Here is a 21255-nt window from a genome sequence, read left to right as displayed (position 1 = left end):
AAACTGTGGTAGCTTCAGTTGTCATAAAAACTCAAAAGGTGTTTAGTTTGTCCAGTCTGGACTAATGTAAAAAACATGGCAGCCTCCGTAGAGAGGGTCCCCTCCATGTAAATATAAAGTATTTAAATATAAAGCGCCTTTTCTGGGGTCAAGAAAACTACAATTCATACAATTCAGAGGAAACAAACTAGTCAGAATCAGAATCAGAATTCTTTTATTTGCCAGGTATGTTTGCACATACAGGAAATTGCCTTGGTGTCATTGGTGCGCTACTTATGTACATAAAACAACAATATAAAAAAAACAACAATATATAAGAAATTGAATAAAATAAAATAGAATAAAATAAAATAAATTAATATAAAATAAAATAATGAGAACATCATGAGGATCATTCTGCATTACATTTCTGCCGGTAGTTCCCTTTCACCTAAATCTTACACACTGGACCTTTAAAGTTATTTTTTTCAATATGGCCTCAAAACTTTGTGGACATATTTAAATGTGACACCATTCTAATAATTAATCTGTGCCCCCCCCCCTCTATCCCCGCCCCTGGCTCAGTAGAGTTTCCTGGTTCCTCACAGAACCTCCGGACAGTTCAGCGGTGGATCTCAGACTCGTACCCGTGGATCGAGCCTCCATCCCGGTGGGGGAGGAGGGGGGAGAGCACCGGAGCAGGACCATGTGCAGGACCCGCCGCCTCCGCGCTGAGGATGACGGGATCGAACCCCCCTCCTCTCTCTCTCCCTCCCTCCCTCCCTCCCCGGGTACCAGCGCTATACTCCCACAATGCAGAGCGCATGGCGCGTCATTGGAGAGGGACGATGATGGCGGCGGTCGGTGCACCAGAAGTGATCACACAGCTGGAAAGCGCTGCCAAAGTTTTAATGGTGAGGAACCGCTGGTTAGTGTGAGGCCTCGGTGGAGGAGCTACATGTGTGCTAACTTTATCCCGGGTTGAGTCCGGGGCCGCTGGTTGTTGGATGCGTTCGCTTCTCTTTTTTATCGACCGGAGAAACGATGCGTTGCGGAGGGAAAAAAAAAAATCCACCAAACTCATATTATTCCTTAAAAAAAACAGGAATTTCCTGCTTTTTTTCTCCCTCGTCCTCCATTTTCCTCTCGTGATCCTTCACCTGAGGACGTGACCCCGCGTGTGGACACTTTACACCCGGGCTCACGTTCACACAAACTTCGGCTCTTTCAGGTGTTACATCAAGTTTCCCCGCTCACAGTGGGAGCATCCCGGGCTTCAGCTTTAGCTTCGTCCCCCCTGGACAAAACCCCAGGTTCCATCATTTGTCCGGTGCTCCTCCGCCCTGGTTCTCCCTCCTCCATCAGCCTCCGTGCAGGGAGCAGCCACAGGAGCTAAACCATGTGTGCTGCAGACAGGAGCTAGCTACAGCCTCCTCCTGCTTTCTGCCATCTTGCTTTGCCATGTTGTGGGATTCAAACCCTGAGAGAGGAGCCTGATTATTTCAGGAGATGCTCACATGTGAACACCAGAGCAGCTTCACGTGTGGGTCAGCAGGTGTCATTTCAGTCACAGGGTTTCACTGTTTATTACTGAGTTTAATGCATCCTGACTAAATATAAAGTCTAACTCAGTGGTCTGTCTTCACATCGGATTTTAACATGTGATAATTCACTGCTGCCAGTGTTGTATTGATGCTCGGCCACATGGAAAATCTCAGGATCTACTCTGTTGTTTCATTCTGACACTTGAGTCTTTCTTACCTTCTCTGTGTTTAACTTGTGTTTGCCACTTTTTTCCTTTTGTTGGAAGATTTATTGCAACAATTTTAATCAGTTGAAGTCAGATGCATAACCCTTTTACTTTGTTCGATTGATAGTTGTGTTCAGTTGATAAACAGTGGTAACACATGCAATCAAATTATGGATTTTGTAAATTGGTACATGTTCAGTCAGATCTCTCTTAAAATGAAAGAATTAGCCTGGTTATTATTATTTGATGCTTCACACCAGCCTCACAAGAGCTTTGCCTTCACATCGAAGGTGTCTGATTGGATGTGTCTAGTTTTTATCTCACTTGTAAAGTATGACCACGATGAAAATATCAAGGTGTACGATGGTAATAATTCTTTCATAAGGCACTGTTGGCTCTAACTTGTTTGTCTTTTACAGGCACCGCCGTCCATGGTCAGCACAGAACAGAGGCAACATGCTGAACACGTGTTCCTCTCCTTCAGGAAGTCCAAGTCTCCTTTTGCCATCTGCAAGCACATCTTAGGTAACTGACTTCAGATCATTTCTTATTTTAAAATGTGCCTTATTTGCTCGAACCCACTGACTGAACAAACATGCTTTTCTTGAGTTTATGCATTATCTGCAGATATTGTTTAATGGGAGGAATGCGTGTATTGATCCAGTCTGTTCTTCAGCCACTGATGCTATGATCACAAACCTTCTGCTCTGGTGTTTGGATATAAAAAAATGAGCTATGGAGTAAAATCTAATATATTAAACATCAACATTTGTCTTTTTATACAAACCAGTTGTGAAAAAGCTTCTTTTAGGATCAGATCTATTTCATATGATGTTGCATTTAGCTCTAGAAGTTATTGTGTCCCACCCATGACTTTTAAAAGTCTCCTTATTCTCTTGTCTCCCTTTACTCTCTGCCTCTCCAGAGACCAGTAAGGTCGACTATGTGCTGTTCCAGGCAGCCACAGCCATCATGGAGGCTGTTGTGCGGGAGTGGATCCTGCTGGAGAATACCAGCATCGAGTCGCTGCGGACTTTCCTCCTCACTTACGTCTTACAGAGACCCAAGTAAGAAAGAAAATTGTATTCATGAACTTACTGTTGAGTGTTAAGATTTGTAAGAACATCAAACAACCCCATCTCGTGTTACATCAGTCACAGAAACCTGAAGTCATTTGTTTTAATATGTTTATACAAAGAAATTTGATGCCATTTGAAATCAGGTTTCTGACAATATGCCTTCAATTTTCTCTCCAAAGAAGAGTTACTTGAATTGTTTTCAAAAATATTTATTTTTTAAATTTCAAATAACCATTTTTGTGCAGTATGAGTTGAGCAATGACATCAGATACACCTGCACTTCTTCATACAGGCAAAACCGAGCATTAAAGATTCTGAAAGATTTTGGGGGCTGATGTCGATATCTGTATTTGGGAGTAAAAAATTCCCTATTCCAGTATATTGTCTGGTATATTTTTATGAAATATAAGTGTCAGTGATTCAGAAGTCATTGTAATCAAACCCATAACCCTTCAAAGAAATGTAATTGTGGCTTGATATTTTACAGCTTAACCATAAAAACAAAGAAAATACAAATATATAGAACTCTCATTCTGGTAACAATATGCTGGCCGGGCTTTAGAGCATTTACGAGATTGAAGAAGTAGAAGAGCCCTCACCCACAGACACTAAACTCCTCTTTCAATTTATTTTTCACATTCTCTGCAGTGGTCAGTGATGATTCTCTGTTACAGTCACTGTAAGTTTCTCTGTGACTGATCGTCTCCCTGTTTTCTTCAGTCTGCAGAAGTATGTCCGTGAGCAGATTCTTTTGGCCGTGGCGGTTATCGTGAAGAGAGGCTCTCTCGACAAATCCATCAACTGCAAAAGCATCTTTCTCGAGGTCGGACATCTCATAAGCAGCGGGAACCCCACAGTGGTGAGAAGCACATGTCTGAAAGTAGTGATTCACATTTTACAGTATATAATGATTTGTTTAGCAGTTACTAGAATATAGGATTAATTCTGATGGTTCTTAAGCAGATTGTCAAAATGGGACATTGGCTGTTTAGGAACATTTTAAAGAGAGAATTTCCTCTTTGTTTTACTTTTCTACTACATGAAAACTATTTTGTGAACTGTTCTCAATTTATACGGCTCTTAACCCATAAATTATCTTATGCAGTAATTATGCTGTCTGTAGTCAGTGATTGCTGCTCTGTCACATGTACGTTTGGTCTGAGATGTGTGAAAAGTGATACAAATATAGAGATGTGATGAGATCTGTCAGTAAATTTGTATATTATATATCCTCTCTTTTTAGACCTGTTCAGTGACAGTTACTCAGATTACGATTTAAGAGAACTTGTAGATTCTATTTCTGATTCATGGAGTTAAATGAATGGCTCCTAACAAAACTGGGTTAAAGGTTTGATCATATTTATTTTGTGCTCTGGTGACATTTTTTTTCTGCCTGGGATCTAGCTCAGATTACAGAGAGCTCCGTCTGAAAATAAAAAATGGCACAAAGGCTGAGCTGGGATAGAAGCTCCAGGCGTGTTCCTGTGGTTAGAAGAAAGTATAACTTGAGCGTCTGTTTTCTTTGCTCATGCACTCAATTCAATTTTGTGTTTAGATCATGGGCATTTTCATGATAACATATTTTGGTTGTTTTGGTGCAAGACGCATACAAATATTTCAATATGTAAGCCGATAGAACTTTTCTACAAAAAGGCAAAAACATTTTTTTCCAATTTGTAATAGTATACTAGCATTACTTTTTAATTGGCTCAGTGCTGCTCTGTAATATACAGCCAACTGGTTGCCTCCTTGTAAGCCAGTAGGTGGCAGTATTTCATTTGTTACTAAACCACAAACCAGAAAAGGCCAACTGTGCCATTTAATTTTAATCATCAGACTATAGAAGGTGATATTTCTTATTAGGATGCACAAATCCAGATTCACATTCATCATCCCTCAGTCACAATCAATTCATTCACAAGTTATATGACAGTAGAGCGTATATACCTCTGCCCAGGCCCAGCAGTCCCCTCACATTCAACCAGCCTGCTCCAAATTTCACACGCTCATAGACATGAGCTCCCCCAACGTTACTTCATCTGGTTTCCTTTGATTTGAAAAGGAAGTAGGGCTGACACTATGAGAGGATTAGTCATAATATCAAAAATGTCTCCATTAGTGACACAACTCTAACTTCACAAACAATATTTTGGTATCAATCTGACTAGTCGTTGAGAGATTCAGGTCAAAAGGTGGAAAAAAAAAAACCTGGTTTTAACTTCACAGATGTGAGGGTTTGCTGCTTGATTAAATCATCCTTCCTGATTTTTGACATTTTATGACATTTAAAAAAATTAATATGGGATTAATCGTTACCTAACTAACACAGTTTAAACACAGACACATTTGACCTGAGTAAATATTGCATACAACCTTCTCTGCTGCAGCAAACTCTGGCCTGCTCCATCCTGACGGCTCTGCTCAGTGAGTTCTCCAGCTCCAGCAAAACCAGCAGCATCGGCCTCAGCATGGAGTTTCACGGCAGCTGCAAGCGGGTGTTCCAGGTAGGTTCTCATCCTCATCTTCTATTCTGACAATCAATAAAGGCGTTAAACAAAGGATAACCACTTTTTCTTTATTTCCTGGACTCATTCATGATTCTCTTTTTGTTCCTCCATTGCTTCCTCGCTTCCAGGAGGAGAGCCTGCGTCAGATCTTCATGTTGACCATGGAGGTGCTGCAGGAGTTTAGCCGCCGTGAAAACCTCAATGCCCAGATGTCGTCTGTCTTCCAGCGCTACCTGGCTCTGGCCAACCAGGTCCTCAGCTGGAACTTCCTGCCGCCCAATCATATCCTTTCTATGTCAGTGGCTCATCCGGATTTTTTTACACATTACAAAGGTCAGGATCATAAATTTGAAGATTTCTAAACAGGTCAGTTCCGTGTTACTCAAATTTTATTCATGGCTCGCCACTTCATGTGTTGTATATGAACACCTGTGTCTAAAGAAGAGGCTTATTTCACAGCCTAATTGGCTGCAGACAAGAATCTTTAAACCTGAAAACCCCAGTGGTCTAATGTTTGTGATCTCAGTCATTATATTGATTGGTTTTAGAGGCATCAATGACATGACCATAACATTGCTACACACACCGTTTCAAAATTATAATCAGCTGACTTTACCACTTTCAGCTATTTGTTCAGAAGTTAAACTGTTACTGGATGCTCACACTTTTGTACACAAAACTGAAAATACAAATAAATCTGTCACTGGCCAAAAGTAAAAAAACACGACCAAAGTAGTGTCTCACTTTGAAAAAATTCTAATAGCTGAAAGGTTCATGTTAAATGCAAACACAAGTACAATCTTATATGTCTGAATATTCACTGCTGTGTGTGTGTGTGAGTGCGTCTTTCCAAATATGTGATACCCAGGAATGCATATCTGTCCGTCTGTTTGCTTTGTAGTTCATCTCTTGTGCTTGCGTCCATATTATCTTTGCAGTTGGCCGCATTGTTGAGCGAACTTGGGCACAGTGTGTGTGAGTTATGTGTGTGTTATGTGTATCCAGGCTCATTACGGCCTAAATCCCAACCAGCCTGGCATCCTCTCTGCCTGTCTGAGCGGATCTGTAGTGGCGCTTGCTGCCACCCAGGGCCATGTATCACTTTCAAAGAGGTGTCTGTGCGTCCATCCCCGTATCATTCCAGCAGCACACCACCCCCGCCTTGGCTTGTTGAGGCTCCCCTTGGTATGCCTGGCACGCTCAGTTCAATATGTGTGTGTGCTCTGAAAGATGCGCATTTACACACAGCAGTTTTTAGACTGTGTGTGTATATGAAGCCATCACAGAGGTTACTGTACATGTATGGAATGTCTTGAGTTGAAGTTGAAGCAGGAGACTTTGGGCTTGGAAATTATATTCAATAACACAATGTTAAATAGATTTAACTCATTTGTTAGTGGTATTAAAAGGTTATTTTGCATTGCACATTAAAATGTACAAATACACCACTTACACTTTACCAAGGCAGTTTCCCTTTGATATCACAGGGTGTTTTAGACCATTATGGAAAAAATGGTTGAGACCCATTGAGCAGGACTAATTCATGACATATTTTATTTACGTTTATGGTCTTTGTCACTTCTTTAAAATAAAAGGTTTCATATCTGGTATGTCTGAAAGGCTCATATCAGCTGATTTTTATTGGCCAACCACTAAATCAGGCTCTACTCAGTATATTTCTCACATTTAAGTATTATTAAGACCTTTTCAGTTGTTGCCACCTCAACCTAAAGACTTCCTCATTAAGTGAATTCAAAAGACTGTGCAGCAAAGATAAGTTATGAATAAAATTAGCTCATCCCTGTGCTACTAGTATCTTGGAATAGAGCTGTACATTAGTTCTTTGGTTTCTTGCTGCTGAGTTGTCACAAATGTTCAAAGGATTTCCTTAGGCCATAAAAATAGCATATACATTTTCGAATCAAGTGGCGGCCCCCTTGAAATTCTGCGTGCGTGAAGCATACAAGTGTCTGTGCTGTTGTTGAAAAGGAGAACAGATTGATGAAGGCCACTGGGACGCCAGAATGAGTGTGGCCGCCTGTCGGCAAGTGTCACAACACGCCCGTGTGCTGCGATGCGAGCGTATGCCAGGATGGGTATAAAGGGGCCTCTCCTTAATTGCATGGCTGACAGCGGCTGCCTTTCACCCTCGTGAGCGCGCACACACTCTTCAACCAGCTCAAAGACGCTTTTTAAAAAGCCTCCCTCCCTCAGACAAACTGGGCGGCATGTGTGTCATCTGTCCTCACCGCCGTCTGAAGCTCGGCCCTTAGGCTTTGGTGTCATCTGGTGGAGGCACGCTCCCCGGGCGTCTGTACGACACCGTGTCACTCCACACCTGGCTTGACTCTAGCCAGGGTCGCGGTAGGGACTCGAGGCTGCAGCGGCAGTCAGGTGCTGTAAATGGCGGTCCGAGCTGACAGATGGATCACCCTCCACCCCGTTGCCTCAGCGTTCCTGCACTAAACAATGTCCTTTAGCCCTTTGTTTGTTTATTTGTCTTTGGTATGTTCATCGCTGCCACTTGTGTTGCTATAATAACCAGCGGAGCTTTGTTCTGCAACAATTTTTCATTTTGCTTTCTCCCATCTGTTCTTTTCTTCACTGGAGAGGAATGTGTAGATTTCATGGTGAATCAGCTCTTGAAATCTCAAGTTGTTTTAAATTAGCATGGCGTTCCCTGCATGCCTCTATCTATTCTATTTTCCTCAGACTACATCCACACTACTACATTCTAGTTTTAAAATGCATTGCTGCGCTTACGAAGTTTGGAAACACCGCTGGCCCCATTTAAGTTTGAAAACTTGGGCAAAACGAGACGTTAGGAAACTCATGCAGTCACCTTCATTCACTCCTGATTCTTATCAGTCATTACTCGACTACCAGCTGTAAATGTTGGTTGTCTTTTCCTGTTTGCAGTATTTGCTAAAACTTAACCAACTGCAGAGTAGACAATCTGCTTTCTGTTTACACCGCGCACAAATGCTCGACCTCTAGTTTAGGTTCAAAACACTGTTAAATTGAAAATGTATTAATACAGGTGTTGCCCTAATTTCTGCCCCTTACTTGACTTATCCTGTGAAGAGATCTTTTTATTTAGGCGCAATATTAGTAGCATTAACTTCTATAAGCTATGGTTACCCCCCGCTGCCTCAGCAGGAGTTATTTTTGTGCTGAAGACATGGCAGCCAGTCACACACTTGCCTTGGCCTAGCTCAGGATTCTCATTAGCGTTCAGAGGTCAATTTATGGGCATTTTGCCCCCTCAGGTTAAGGTTAGGATTAGGAGTGTGTAAGCTGATGCTGGATGTTTGCCTTGGCCCTGACCTGTGCGGAGAATCCTCAACTACTGCTGTCTAAACACAGGCAGGAGTGTATATACAGATGGCTAATATGCTGATGGACATTCGGCTGATGCATGTAACTCCTGCGCTGAAGTTCCTTCATGACACGTTCTTGTCTATCGTCTGACAGATAATTCTATGCTTTGATTTTATTTCAATACAGCAAAGAAGAATGTAGAACACAATGAGCACTTAGCAACGAAGACAAAAACAAAGCTCAAATCTCACTGATTATCTTTATGTGAAGGCATCACACGAAAACACAAACCTGCCGGTGAACATACACAGTGTAAACATTATTGGTGTGATTGGGTAGAGTGTAGATTAATGACAGCTGCGGTCTAAACAGATGGAGGCCAAACAGTAGAAGGAAACGGGGCAGAAAATGAGGAGGGGGGTGGGTGGTGGAGGAGGTATTCCTGGACTGTTATTTCACATGGTGCGGCTGCGGGGGGAGACTTAATGCAGGATATATCACTTAAACCCTACCACACGCCTTAGCATAGTGCTGCCCTCTTGGCACGGCGGCTGGCAGACACGCAGCCACTCTTCCCCCGTGCAGTGGCTCCATCCTCTGCGAGGATCAACCATAATGAATAGAGGATAGAGGAGAAGCTCGCTAATCCACCATCCTTGAGCATGAAGGTCGTTCAGGCCTGCAAAATGTTCAGATTACTCAAACTGATTGTTGGCTATTTGAGGTGGTCATGAATATACTTTGAGATCAATCTGTGAGTGTGTGTTTTGAACGATGTCTGCAAATGTTGGGAAAGTTTTGGGAACTGTTAACTGTGATGGGCTACACGTTTCAAAAATCTAAATTGATAGCAAACCAACAGCAAGAAGAAGCTAATTACTTATTTTAATTTGAAACTAAATACCAGTATAAACACCAGTTGAGGAATCGAAACCAGCAAACACTCTGTTGGTCCAACGCTCAGTTTTTAAAAAATTGATGGATATTTGATAGATTACCAGGAGGTTTGGTTCAGACATTCATGATCCCCAGAGGATTAATCCCACTGCTATAACAACAGGATTAAATGTCATGACTGACAGCTGAGACTGACTGACCACAATACCGCGGCTCAGAGCTCGATCGCTACTGTTCAGACCTCTGCTCGACACGAGTGATGTCCAAGGCACAAGATGGCAGCTCTCGTATCCAGGGTGTTTTGGAATCCTTGTTGTGCGGTGGTTCGAAGTGACTGACCAGGAATTCCGTAGTGTTTATCATTTTATTTACTTTTGGAACGTTGTAGCAACAAAATGAGAAAATCCAGTAAACATGATTCAAATTCTGTCCTTGAGACATTTTGCTGTTTGGTTTTTCTAATCCACATATTTCATCCTATCTTTTTACCTTCAGAAAAAAGGCTCATCCCACGTTTTCTGTTTTGTAGCCATGTGGTTAGTTCACGCACATCAACGCTCACTGAAATACAACCCATGATGGGAAGAATGGCGGCTTTTTATTACGGCTGTATTCCCTCGTCATGCTTGGAAGTTGAGAGCTGTGCACATTACCTGGGCTAAAGGTCACATGCAAAACTATAAATACCACACAAGTGTCTGTCACTGAAGATGTGCTGCTGAAAACTGTCTGAAATCGTCATGACGTTTATCAAGAAGATGAAAACTCAACTTAATCTCTCTCAACCGGAGTGACGGTCGGATCAGACAAGTCTTGCATCAGCAGTTTTACAGGCGGTTGACATTATTTAAGATTTGACAGCGTGTGTTTATGTGTCTGTAAATTTGGCGACTGCAAGTGAGAACTCGGGGTGTGTGAATTTCCTCACTTGTGTTTGATTTAAACTCTCGTGGTCAGTGGTTTACATTGGTGTGTGTGTGTGTGTGTGTGTGTATATATCTGTCGGTGCGTCTTATCTTTCCAGTGGAAAATCGACATGTCACATTAGTTATTCTTGAGGCTGTTGGAAGGGTTGAGATCGTGGCAGGTGATGTCTTTTAAAAACCCAACAAACCACAGCCACATGTCCGAGTCACTCTGCGTACATTAGTCACCCTGGAGGCATGTGCACTTCACACACACACACACAGACTCACATACACAGTTCTTCTTTTTTGATGAGAATGTTTAGTTGAGCCTCTAAATTTACTCGTCAGCTCTTTAACTTGGTCTTTCCCCTGAATTTGAGGTTGAACTTCAATGACGTGAACACTCACAGAAGCTGAAATTTCAGTTCATGTGGGTTGTTTTCAGGACAGAACATAAAGTGCTGTGATAGGTCAGAAAGAAAAATAGCAACCTTCATTACTTTGTCTTCGGAACACACAGCAGAGGTTATGGTGAAGAAGAGCTGTTACCACATATCTTTCACAATTAATTAATTGCAATTCACAATTAATATGGTTTTCTGTTGTTATGCTGTATGATCATGTTGATATAACTCATAATTGATATAAGCACCAGTTCACCTGTGTGGCAGTTGAGAGAGGATGAGTGATTCCCTTCACTGATCCCTTATTCTGTTGAATATTTTTGAAACTGAAACGTCCTTTTTTCTTCTGTCACAAGCTGTCAGAGCCTTTTTACATCTCTGTCCAGCCGTGTAAAGTAGTTGAAGAAGCTGTGTAGTTATCATTCCTGAGGTCTCTTGTGAGTTTTGTCTCAGTCATATGATCTTTAGGAGCGTTTGTATGCCCTCTGTCACCAAGGAGGTCCTTAACCGAGGAGACGACCGCTGTCTGCAGGTTGTCAGTCTGATATTTGTTGAACCAAATACAGACTTCCTCCTATATTATTCCCCTCATCTCTCTTTGACCATTACTTTTTCAATTAGAAAAGAGATAGAATAAAATGTAAAGGCCAGATAGTTTCCATTTCAATTACATTTTGTGAAAACTGCAATAGGACAGTGAATGTAGGCAACTGAATGAGGACGATTTTCAGACAAAGTAAAAACAAAAAAACAAAAACTGGATATTTTATGATCAGAAATGAAAACTAACCAAAACAATGACACATTAACTTAACTCATATTGTTGCTCTTACTCTTATTTTTCCCTAAACCTTTTCTTATTCTTTCCATTTGGAAAAGTTCAGTCAAAGGTCCTGTGCTCCACCACGACTATATTTAAAGAAGCCTTAAAGCCAAACATTAGACACACACACACACACACACACACACACACACACACACACACACACACACACACACACACACACACACACACACACACACACAGTCGCTCAGACCCTCAGACAGGTGCCAACTTTTGTGCCGAAAAGTGTGTTGTGGTGTGTCGTGGTGGGGTGTGTGCACTGGGAGTGACTGTGGGCTGGTGTCAGAGGAATGCGTGACCTCGTAGGCCTGTGCCGCTGTTTGGCTTTGATCGAACATTCCTCTGGAAGTTTCCTCCTGCTGTCATTGAGCTGCAGGGCGCTGATATGGTTGTGTGTGTGTGTGTGTTTGTGTTTTATGTGCTTGTGCGGGTGATGGCAAATGAGAGAGTGTCTTTTATTTTTCATTAGTATTTATTTTTACAAGGGAACAGAGGGGGGTAAATGTGCAGGATGCCAACAAAGCAACACAAGTTCTGATTATTAGTGTTACTTAGTAGGTAGTTAAAGTCTTTAATCCAATATCTTAAATAAAGGACAATAAAAAGATCCTTTGGCAAATTTAGGCAAGAGTGTGTCTCAAATTGTTCAAATGGATTTTGTTTTGTTCAGGCCTGTGATGGAGGAAATATTGAAGAGAGTAAAAAAAGGTTTATTTGGTGAGAGAAAAGATTTTGTTTTTCTGTATTTTACTAAAAACAAAAGGAAAAAAGCCCAACCAATGGCCTATTGTGTTGATCTTTTATTTATTTAGAAGAAATTGTATATTTTGCAAGAAGAGAAAGATGATTTGTTTTTTTGGAGAAAGTAAAAACGTTGGTGGTTAACAGAGCCTGGCAGTGCTGTGGCTTTGTTAGATGCTCTGATTGAAGAAATTGTGTTTGTGAGTGTGGAGTGTAAGAAAAGTCTAATTTTGGAGGCTTGTTTTTGATGAGCTAAGGGAAATACATGTTGTGGGTGTGTTTAGGAGTCTTGAATAAAGACATGGAGTGTTCTGGGTGTGTAGGGACAAAGTGTGTGTTGTGGGTTTGTAAAAAAGCTTGTGTGTGTGTTGTGGGGGTGTGAATTTAGACAGACTTGTTTGGGAGGAAGAAGAATTGGAACATTTTAAAAGCAATTAAGATTTTATTGCAGTTTGGTGGTTGTGAAGTGGGTGTAGATGAAATTGTAAATCAAGAGAGAAAGTGTTGCATGGGGAAGAAGAGACAGCCTCTTGTTAGAATAAAGAAAAAGACATTGGAAACTGTCAAGAGGGAAAAAAGAGTGTTGATAGTGTGAGGATCGTTTGTCGCGAGGGACAAAAAAAGAGCCTTGCCTTGGTCTTGGAAAGCCCTCAGGAGGAGAGACAAGGTGATTGGCCGAGGGGGTCGGAGGGAGTGTTTTAGAGCAGTAAGGAGTCTCAAGCATGTCTTGTAGAGACGCGGACAGAGGGGCAGAGTAACACAGTCTCGATTGGCTGCAGGGAGTGAGAGAGAGGGACTGTCTTGTGGGTTTTAAGATCTTGAGGAAGCAGAGGAGAGAAATCTGAGTGCAAGAGGAGGAAGCTCTGGTGGGAAGAGGGGTGAGCAAGAGGACACAAGGAGGGAAGAGGGTGACGGAGAGTAAATTAGAGGAAAAAATAGAGTGGGATTAAAGAGTGAAAGGAGAGAAGTGGACAAGAAGGTGAGAAAAAAGGAAGTGGAGGAAAACAGTGAAGAGCTGACGAGGGAGAAAGAGAGGACAAGACAACAAAGCAACCACAGAGGGATGTGAGAGCTGACAGGGTGAATGAGAGGGAGAGTTAGTTAACAAGCAACTAGCAAGTGTCTGCTGCCACTAACAAGAACCCAAACACCAAAATACCCATTGAGAAGGAGCGTAGTGACAGGAGCTGGTGTTTTGTGTGTGACACTCCTCCTTCTACTCCTCCTCCTTCAATACATGCTGTTGTTAGCCTTAACTGGCGGCGGGTCACTGGGGCGCCACTACATCGCGATGTTCGAGGCCACGCAGAACGTCACGCTGAAGCCTACGGAGTCCTGGAGGGAAGCGCTGCTGGACACCCGTCTCATGGACCTCTTCTTCACCGTGAGTATCGCTTCCATCGTTCATGTGTTTCTGTTTCTCCGGGTATTTTGCATCCCTGGAGGAAGTCGTAAAGATGTCTTGAGATTGAGCTCTTAGTTTTTAAGTTGTGAGTTCTGCAGTTTGAGTTGTGTGCGTTTTTCAAGAATTAACATTTTCCAGACCACAGCGGTTTTAAAAGTTTTGCGTTTGTGTCACTGATGAAATTGATTTTAGGTTTTATTTTGTACAGCACTTTGAAAAAGAAAAATCATTAAATGTACTAATTAAACTGCAGATTCTTTGCTTTCTGCTATTTTAGTGTCCACTTTTATCACTTAATCTTCACATCTGTCTTTATCTACTTTCGTTTTCCATCCATCCATGTCTTCCTGTCAGGGAGGTCACTTTTGAGGTTTTCTGTCCAAACTGTTTTTGTCTCATGTATTGCTATTACAGTTTTCTAGTGTCCTCCTTTACCCTCTCCTCATCTTTGGTTTTTCTCCTGACCTCTAGCTGGTGGTTTATTTATGATAAACAAAGAGAGACAGTTTGTCTTTTCATGTCGGGGAAAGAAATCCCACTTGACCTCGTCCTTTTGGCACATCTCAGGTTTTCACTACTTATGTGGGTTTCTTCAATGCACCATTAAGTAGATTAATGGGTGCTTTGCAGTGGGGTCATGTTATTGTGTTACTGTTCAGCAGACCGCCCGGTGAAGTCAATGTGTATTTTTGTGCAGTGACTTGTGTGTTTTAAGAGACTGCCCACGCTGGCTACGCAAATGGTGTGGAGGGGAAGTGTGGAACAAACGGGTCAGCTCTTCTTCCATTTCGCCATACACTACATTCTTCTTTTGGCCTTTGCCTCCCACAAGCATCGGCCTATCTTCTACCTATCTTCAACACTTGCACTTGGGTCATGCTCACTGTTTTACTACCCAAATTCTGCTGCTTCCTAATTTTCCTTCAGACAACAACCTCTGCAGAGGCCCAAACCCGACACCTAACCGTATTCAATCAAGCTGCATGCTCTCCAATATATCTGTTTCTTTTTTTCCTAGGAAATTGGTGAAAATGTCAATAACTCTGTATCACACACTATAATTAAAATAACCCATAATTCCCATTTCCCAACCTCATACCAAGTTTTGTTGAAATCCATCTGTGCAGTAATTAATCGTTGATAATCCTGCAGACAAACAAAGACAAACAGATTTAACCTCCTGTCTTGCATGCTGCCAAATAGTGATACACTCAAACAGCCTTTAGGGATCCTAACATTCAGTCATCATTAGGCATCGTTGATTCAGTTCTAATCAAAGTGACTCAGCATGTTGAGAGCTGTGTGACCGACTGATAAGCTCACTGAGGTCGTGCTATGTACAAGTTTTCACGTTAGTTTTCCTTTTGTTGTTTCACAAACAAAACCTAACAAATTAAATATATATTTATCTTTCTTTGTGTGATGAAAATTCATGAACCAACATGTCAGAGGCCAGTTCTGTTGCCTGTGGTGTTATGGTGCAACAATAAACAGAAGATATGTGGTGACCCATCAGTTTGTGTTTTCTGGCACTGTTTGTTTTGAACTCATCTCGGCAAGTGAGCGCTCTAACATGCCCGCCACTAAATTCTGCTCCACTGCAGCTTAATCACACATCTTCACTGCCAAATTCTGCTTCCTGAGCACCATTTGTACCTGTAATTTTGTGTAAGGCCTAACGTAGCATGGAGAACATCTTGTGACAGGTCCTCTATGATGAGTAGCACCTTCTTCTGATGTTGTTTGCAGAAGTTCACCGGAGTTGTAATTGTTATTGCACATTCAGTAGTTTTATCAGGACGTAGTAATCAACAACAGGGTTCTATTTAGTTCTCATATTGTTTTAACAGATGCTCGGTGGAAATGCTGCTTTTCGTTTCTATGTTTACTTTTGCAAAATAAGTGAAGTACACCTTCAGTGATATTGTATATTTTGTGTTTGGAATAAACGCAGGTGAAAAACTTTGAACACATAGGTTAAACGTGCCCCCGGACTTGTCTGTTGAAAGCTGACTGTTTGGAGCCCGGCTCCATCTGTAATGCGTCTAAAAGATCGAGACGTTTCTCTGTGGAAAATGATTTCCTCTCAAGTTTCCATTCATCACATTCAGAAGCATTTGTCCTTCAGCTTTGCGGACAGAAAAACAGCATCTAAATCTGTGAGGGTCTCTGTTGCTTTTATTTTCTTCACGTGCCTCTGGTGTAAAGAGAAAATAAAACAAATACACAGTAAAAACACACATTTACTCTGCACCAGATCTGAATGTGTTTCTCTTTTGAGTTAATGACATTTTGAATGTTTGCATACTTTGCCTTAAGTTGGCTCGGGACCTGCTTTGGTGTTTGTAGAAAAGAAAAGAACTAGTGAAACAATAATTCTCCATTGTCCAATCTGCAGATGCTTGATTGTAGTTTTCTTATAATCACCCTTCACTCTCTGTCTAAACCCTTTTATCACGCAGCTGAATAAGGTTTTCAGTCTGATTGTCCTGATTGTCAATTCTCAAAGCAATCACAAATGACTGTAATTGGCTCTGAGCAGCGAGTGTAATCACAGATTTAATATAGCAGGCACACAGGCTCTAATCAAGGATTTGATCAGCCAATCGTCGCAGTCGGGCTTGAATAAAAATGTTTGTCATTTTTCGGCCGGTTCTCTTTGCTGCTGGAATCTGCACAATGTGTTTTGTGTTGGTTTCAGTTTTCATGCTTTCAGTCTCATCTCGCACTCTGGTATTTCTAGTAGCTCAACTGTTTATTGTAAGGCTGCTGTGACACTGTCAGCTGTCTGTGAGTGTGTGTGTGTTACAGCTTCCCCATGGTTGTGTTGTTAGCATTAGCGTGTGTTAGTGCGTTTCTGTCTCCGTGGGACTGTCAGTTAGAGATAGTGTAGTGTGTCTGTTTGCTCTGTATGTTTGTTGTGCATGTGTGGTTAGAGTGTGTTTACTTGTCTTTCTATAGCTGTGAGGACATTTTGGCCAGTCCTCATAACTTCAGCGGGCTCGTCCATCTTATTTTTTGTGGTCAAGACTTGGTTTTAGGGTTTCGGTTAGAATTGGTTATTTCGTAAGGGGCAGGAATGCGTTATGTCACTGAGTGTCCTCACGACTATAGGAAGTCAAGAATGTGTGTGTTTTGTGTTTGTTGTATTAAACATGGTTGTCTGCTGTCTCAGCTGCTGCGTGTCCTCAGCTGTGAGGGGTAAAAGGCTGTCCGGGGCATCTATGTGTGTTGAGGGAGTGCTCAGAGACACGCGCCATCAGGGTCACAGTCCACAGCCGACCAGTGGCAGGATTAGAGCCCGGCCCCAGGATTAGGGGCCCCTGTTAACAACCTCAATAAACCCACCCATCAGACACACAAACACACACACAGCCGTCACCCTGTGGAGGGGCTCTGGGGGAGTCTTCATCCCTCTGTGGGAGGGTGTCTGTCAGTCTCCCATGAACTGGCTCCAGTGCTCCCTCACCCATCAGTGTTGTTTGCAAGAAGGAGGCCAATGAAAAATGAAACCTTCTTCAAACATCTGTGCACTGTTTGGATTATTTCATCATCCTTAAATGATATATAAGAGTAATTGGGGCATGGGGGTACTTTGTTCAGACACAGGGACTCGTGATTCCACTAAATATCAAGTCTGGATGCAGTCCGTCAAGAAAAAGGAAAAGTGATAAGGCTGACTTTATATCTCAGGACAGTGATCCTGTGAAGAGCTCACAGTCCTCGAATCTGAACATCGTCGAAAATCTGTGGTTATGCATGAGTGTGCTGGACAGACTAAAAATATCCTGAAGCTTGAAGTGATCCGCAGGAGTGCAGAAAATTTCATAAATGAAAAAATGAAAAACCCTTAAGCCATTTTCAGACACGAACCCTGTGACATGTCCAGGAAATTGGGTCCAAACACTTATGGACTTTACCTTTCACATATGAGGAACGCTGCAGGTGATTCAGACTCGTACAACAGGACAAATGGAGACTGAGATGGGCATGAGAGGAAGTGGTTATCCTGTAACCATCAGGATGACGGGTTTAAAGACATTATCGACAAAAACTGCTTCAGTCCGTCTGCAATTTCATTGACAATAATCGCAATGAGTCAACAAACTAATGAGATTACACTGGAGCCGGATCATTATTGACGCCTGTCTGTCCCAGCAGGGCCTGAGGTCACAATTTCCCCTCCGACCGACAGGATAAACCCATATTTAGGAAATCAGCTCAATAATTTTGCAGCGTGTTGCAGTTTTTTTGTTCCCGAAGCGTCAAGTGATTCTGATGCCCAGAGTTTAAAGAAGAGCACTCGTCTCTTTTCCACTTCAGCTGGTGACAGCCTCCCAGACTCTGGGATGGGGGGGGGGGGGGGGTGATTGAGGAAGGAGGGGAGCAATGAGGGGAAGAAAATAAAGGAAAGAAAAAGCTGTTGGGAGACTCGAGCTGAGTGGAAGAGAAAGCGAGGAGGAAATGGACCAAGGAATAGAGCTGTGTATAATTTAATGGGGGAGACAATGAAAAACGATGGAACAGAGAAATACAATTTGGAGAGAGAGTGAAACATGGAGGCAATTTTCAGGAGAGCGAGAGAGCTTCGAGGATAAATGGACCATGGGAGATTGAAAGAGAAGAAGACCCTGTTGATTGTTGGCCTCCTTCAAAATAACCCTCTAGGTTTTTGTCGATTTTAACAGCTTGTGATCACTGGGTGCGAACCCCCCCCTTCGAAACAGAAGAAGAAAAGGAGAGTGCACAAAAGCGCACACACACAAACAGAGGCATCTGTAATTTTGGCGTCAGCTGTCTTGTTTCAGTTTGTTTGTGTTTCTCTGGGTTTTTAATTTCAGTTTGACTCTGAGTGATTAGAGAGCAGCCTCAGATTGTGATTGAGTGTGTACCCGCATGCAAACACAAACCATACAATACTGTCCGACACATCTGGTTTATTTCAACGCTTCAAATGGACACGTACACGCACACACTAGAAACACACGTGCATACACAGAGGACCACGTGGGACGTGTGTTGTACACTTGTTCACACACACTGAACTCAACAGAAACACACACACCCTTATCCTTTGATATGAACACACAGACACACACAGGGTTGTTTTACTGCTACACTTATGGAGACCTTGATTGACATTAGAGGTGATTTGATCAGAAGTTGCCTCCGGTTTTACATTGACGTGATTTGATTTGCTTGTGTTTCCGTTGCTACGTGAAAATTTGAGCTCATCTCAATTATATGCAGCACGAGTAGCGAAGGCAACGCAACAGAACCACAATGCAGTTCGGCAACACATGATGTCACTCCATTCCAAGTGAATGAGCATATTTGTGAGTCCAGGGTTAATGTTGTATAATGTGAAACATTCAAGTTTTATATTTAATTCCCTCACATCGTGAACACCCGTTAGTCCATCAACCATCCAATCAATTTTACCCACGAATGGCTTCTCAATTCAATTTATATTGTGACGTGCTGTATATTGATGTCCTTTAAAATGACATACAACAGGATATAAGCTGAAGCGTATTTGTGTTTTCCGAGTAAACAGAATCAGTGTAGAGTACAGGGACTGATGAGGCTGCAGCAGGCGCCTGCGGGCAGACAGTAACACAATCTGTGAGGCAGAGAGCGAGAGAGGAGGGACTTATGGAAAAGAAAAGAGCAAGCGGAAGACAATAAGTTGGAAGCACGGTGTTGATTTTGAAAAAACGGAAAGATGAGCCCCTGAGCCCCCAGAGGTAACAGACACCAGGCTTTGTCTCCTTCTATAAATATCATTCCTCATTCTCCCTGCCTCTCTCCTTCTCCCAGTCCCCTCCTCTTTCTTTCCATCTCTTCCTCTGGCTCACTCTCATCTCCTCCTCCTTCCTCCTTTCCTACACTCTGTCATTGTCTACCTGTCGTTCTCCCTCATGTTCTCCCCCCTTCGATGTTTGTGTCCCTCATTACCTTTTGCCTTTTCTTTTCTCTTTAGTTATACTAGGCTTTGGTGTAGAATCCTAATACTTTATTGAATCTGTATCCAGAATCAATGATTCATTCCGTTGTATATTTATACACACATCATACTTTATTGTTGGGGTCAGGCTTCAACTGGTCAGAAGCCGTGCTGATGTTTTTCCTCCAACATCCATTAAAAACTGGGAATTAATTTCCCTATGGGTGATGTGATGCTTTCTGGGCCGAGAGGCAGCAAAGCAGCTTTAAATTCTGATGCTCCCTCCAACATACTTCACTGTTGTGATGATGTCTTCGTGTTGGTATGCATTCCCCGTTTTACGCCATATTTACCCGAGGTTGTTCCTCCCAAACAATGCAACCTCAGTCTCATCAGTCCACAAAACATATTCCCCTGTAGTGTTGTCAGAGTGTTGAGATGGTCTTTGGCAAACTTGAGGCAAACAGCGGTTTCCTCCCTGGTGTCGTGCCATTGATGCCTGTTGAATGAATCACAGATGGTAGATGGTAATTAGCTACAAAGAGTCCTTTAAGCCTTTTCTTCCCTACTAAGCATTTCTTTTGTAGGTATTTTTAATCAGAGTAACTCTAACACTAGCAAGAAACGTTTTCTAACGGACAGTGTAAACGTTGTAATGATTTAATCAGTATGGACAACGAGACTGTGGGTCAATAGTTAGAATAGATGTTTGTCCATGAATAATATAATTCAAGACAATTATGAACAGTAAATGCAGGTTTACTTGATTTTGCATTTATGTTTAGATTTTACTTTAAAAATATATTGTTTCTATTTTTAGTTGCATTTGTCTTGTCTTATTATCGTCTTGTTATTTATAGTTTATGCTATATATAGGGTCGTGAAGGTGTCGTTAGGCAAGAGGTGGAATATATCGGTATCAGCATTGTTCCCCAAAAATCCACATCGGTCTTGCTTTTTTTTTCACGTAAGCTGCCACAGCAAATATAATAAGAACCGAATTAGCATCTGTGACAATGGCGTAAAGATTCTTCACTGATACCAAATCCACAGATTAATCAGCGTGTCTGTCATCTGATCTGCGTTCCCAAAATGTCTCATATTGTTCTACCTCCTTTTCTCTTCTTGCATCAGCCCCACTCCCCACATACTCACACACATACATACACACTCACACATACATGTGTATCTCTAACTATAGTCAGACTCAAGGCGAGTGACATTACTGGCATTGCACGGATCATTTGCTGGTGCAGCTGCTTTTTCAGAGCTCGCGCTGTTCAATCCTTTGGCCTTGTGCTGTCTCCCCCACCCCTCCCTCTCTCCTTTCTCTCGCTCGCTAACTCGCCTCCCCCCTCTCCCGCCCCTTCTACGTCCCCCGTTTTCTCTCTGAGCTCTTCCAGAGGATGACTTCACGCTCTGGAAGAGGGCAGCAGCAGCAGCAGCAAGGACTATGGTGGCTACGCTACGTTA

At 42.3% G+C, this 21255-nt stretch overlaps 1 protein-coding gene across 1 annotated transcript in view; it reads left to right on the top strand.

Annotated features, from left to right (window-relative positions):
* The first annotated feature begins 611 nt into the window (after positions 1-611).
* Positions 612-21255, top strand: part of xpo4 (exportin 4) — a 42805-nt gene continuing 22161 nt past the window's right edge. Inside the window, exons 1-7 of the mRNA XM_020100680.2 lie at positions 612-893; positions 2149-2254; positions 2655-2796; positions 3529-3667; positions 5196-5312; positions 5444-5597; positions 13702-13814. Coding sequence (XP_019956239.1) covers positions 717-893; positions 2149-2254; positions 2655-2796; positions 3529-3667; positions 5196-5312; positions 5444-5597; positions 13702-13814 — 948 coding nt within the window. The 5' untranslated portion in view covers positions 612-716. The remainder of the gene's footprint in view (positions 894-2148; positions 2255-2654; positions 2797-3528; positions 3668-5195; positions 5313-5443; positions 5598-13701; positions 13815-21255) is intronic.

The sequence above is a fragment of the Paralichthys olivaceus genome, chromosome 10, assembly GCF_024713975.1.
Source record: "Paralichthys olivaceus isolate ysfri-2021 chromosome 10, ASM2471397v2, whole genome shotgun sequence".
Classification (NCBI taxonomy): Eukaryota; Metazoa; Chordata; class Actinopteri; order Pleuronectiformes; family Paralichthyidae; genus Paralichthys; species Paralichthys olivaceus.
This window is presented reverse-complemented; position numbering and strand designations above follow the sequence as displayed.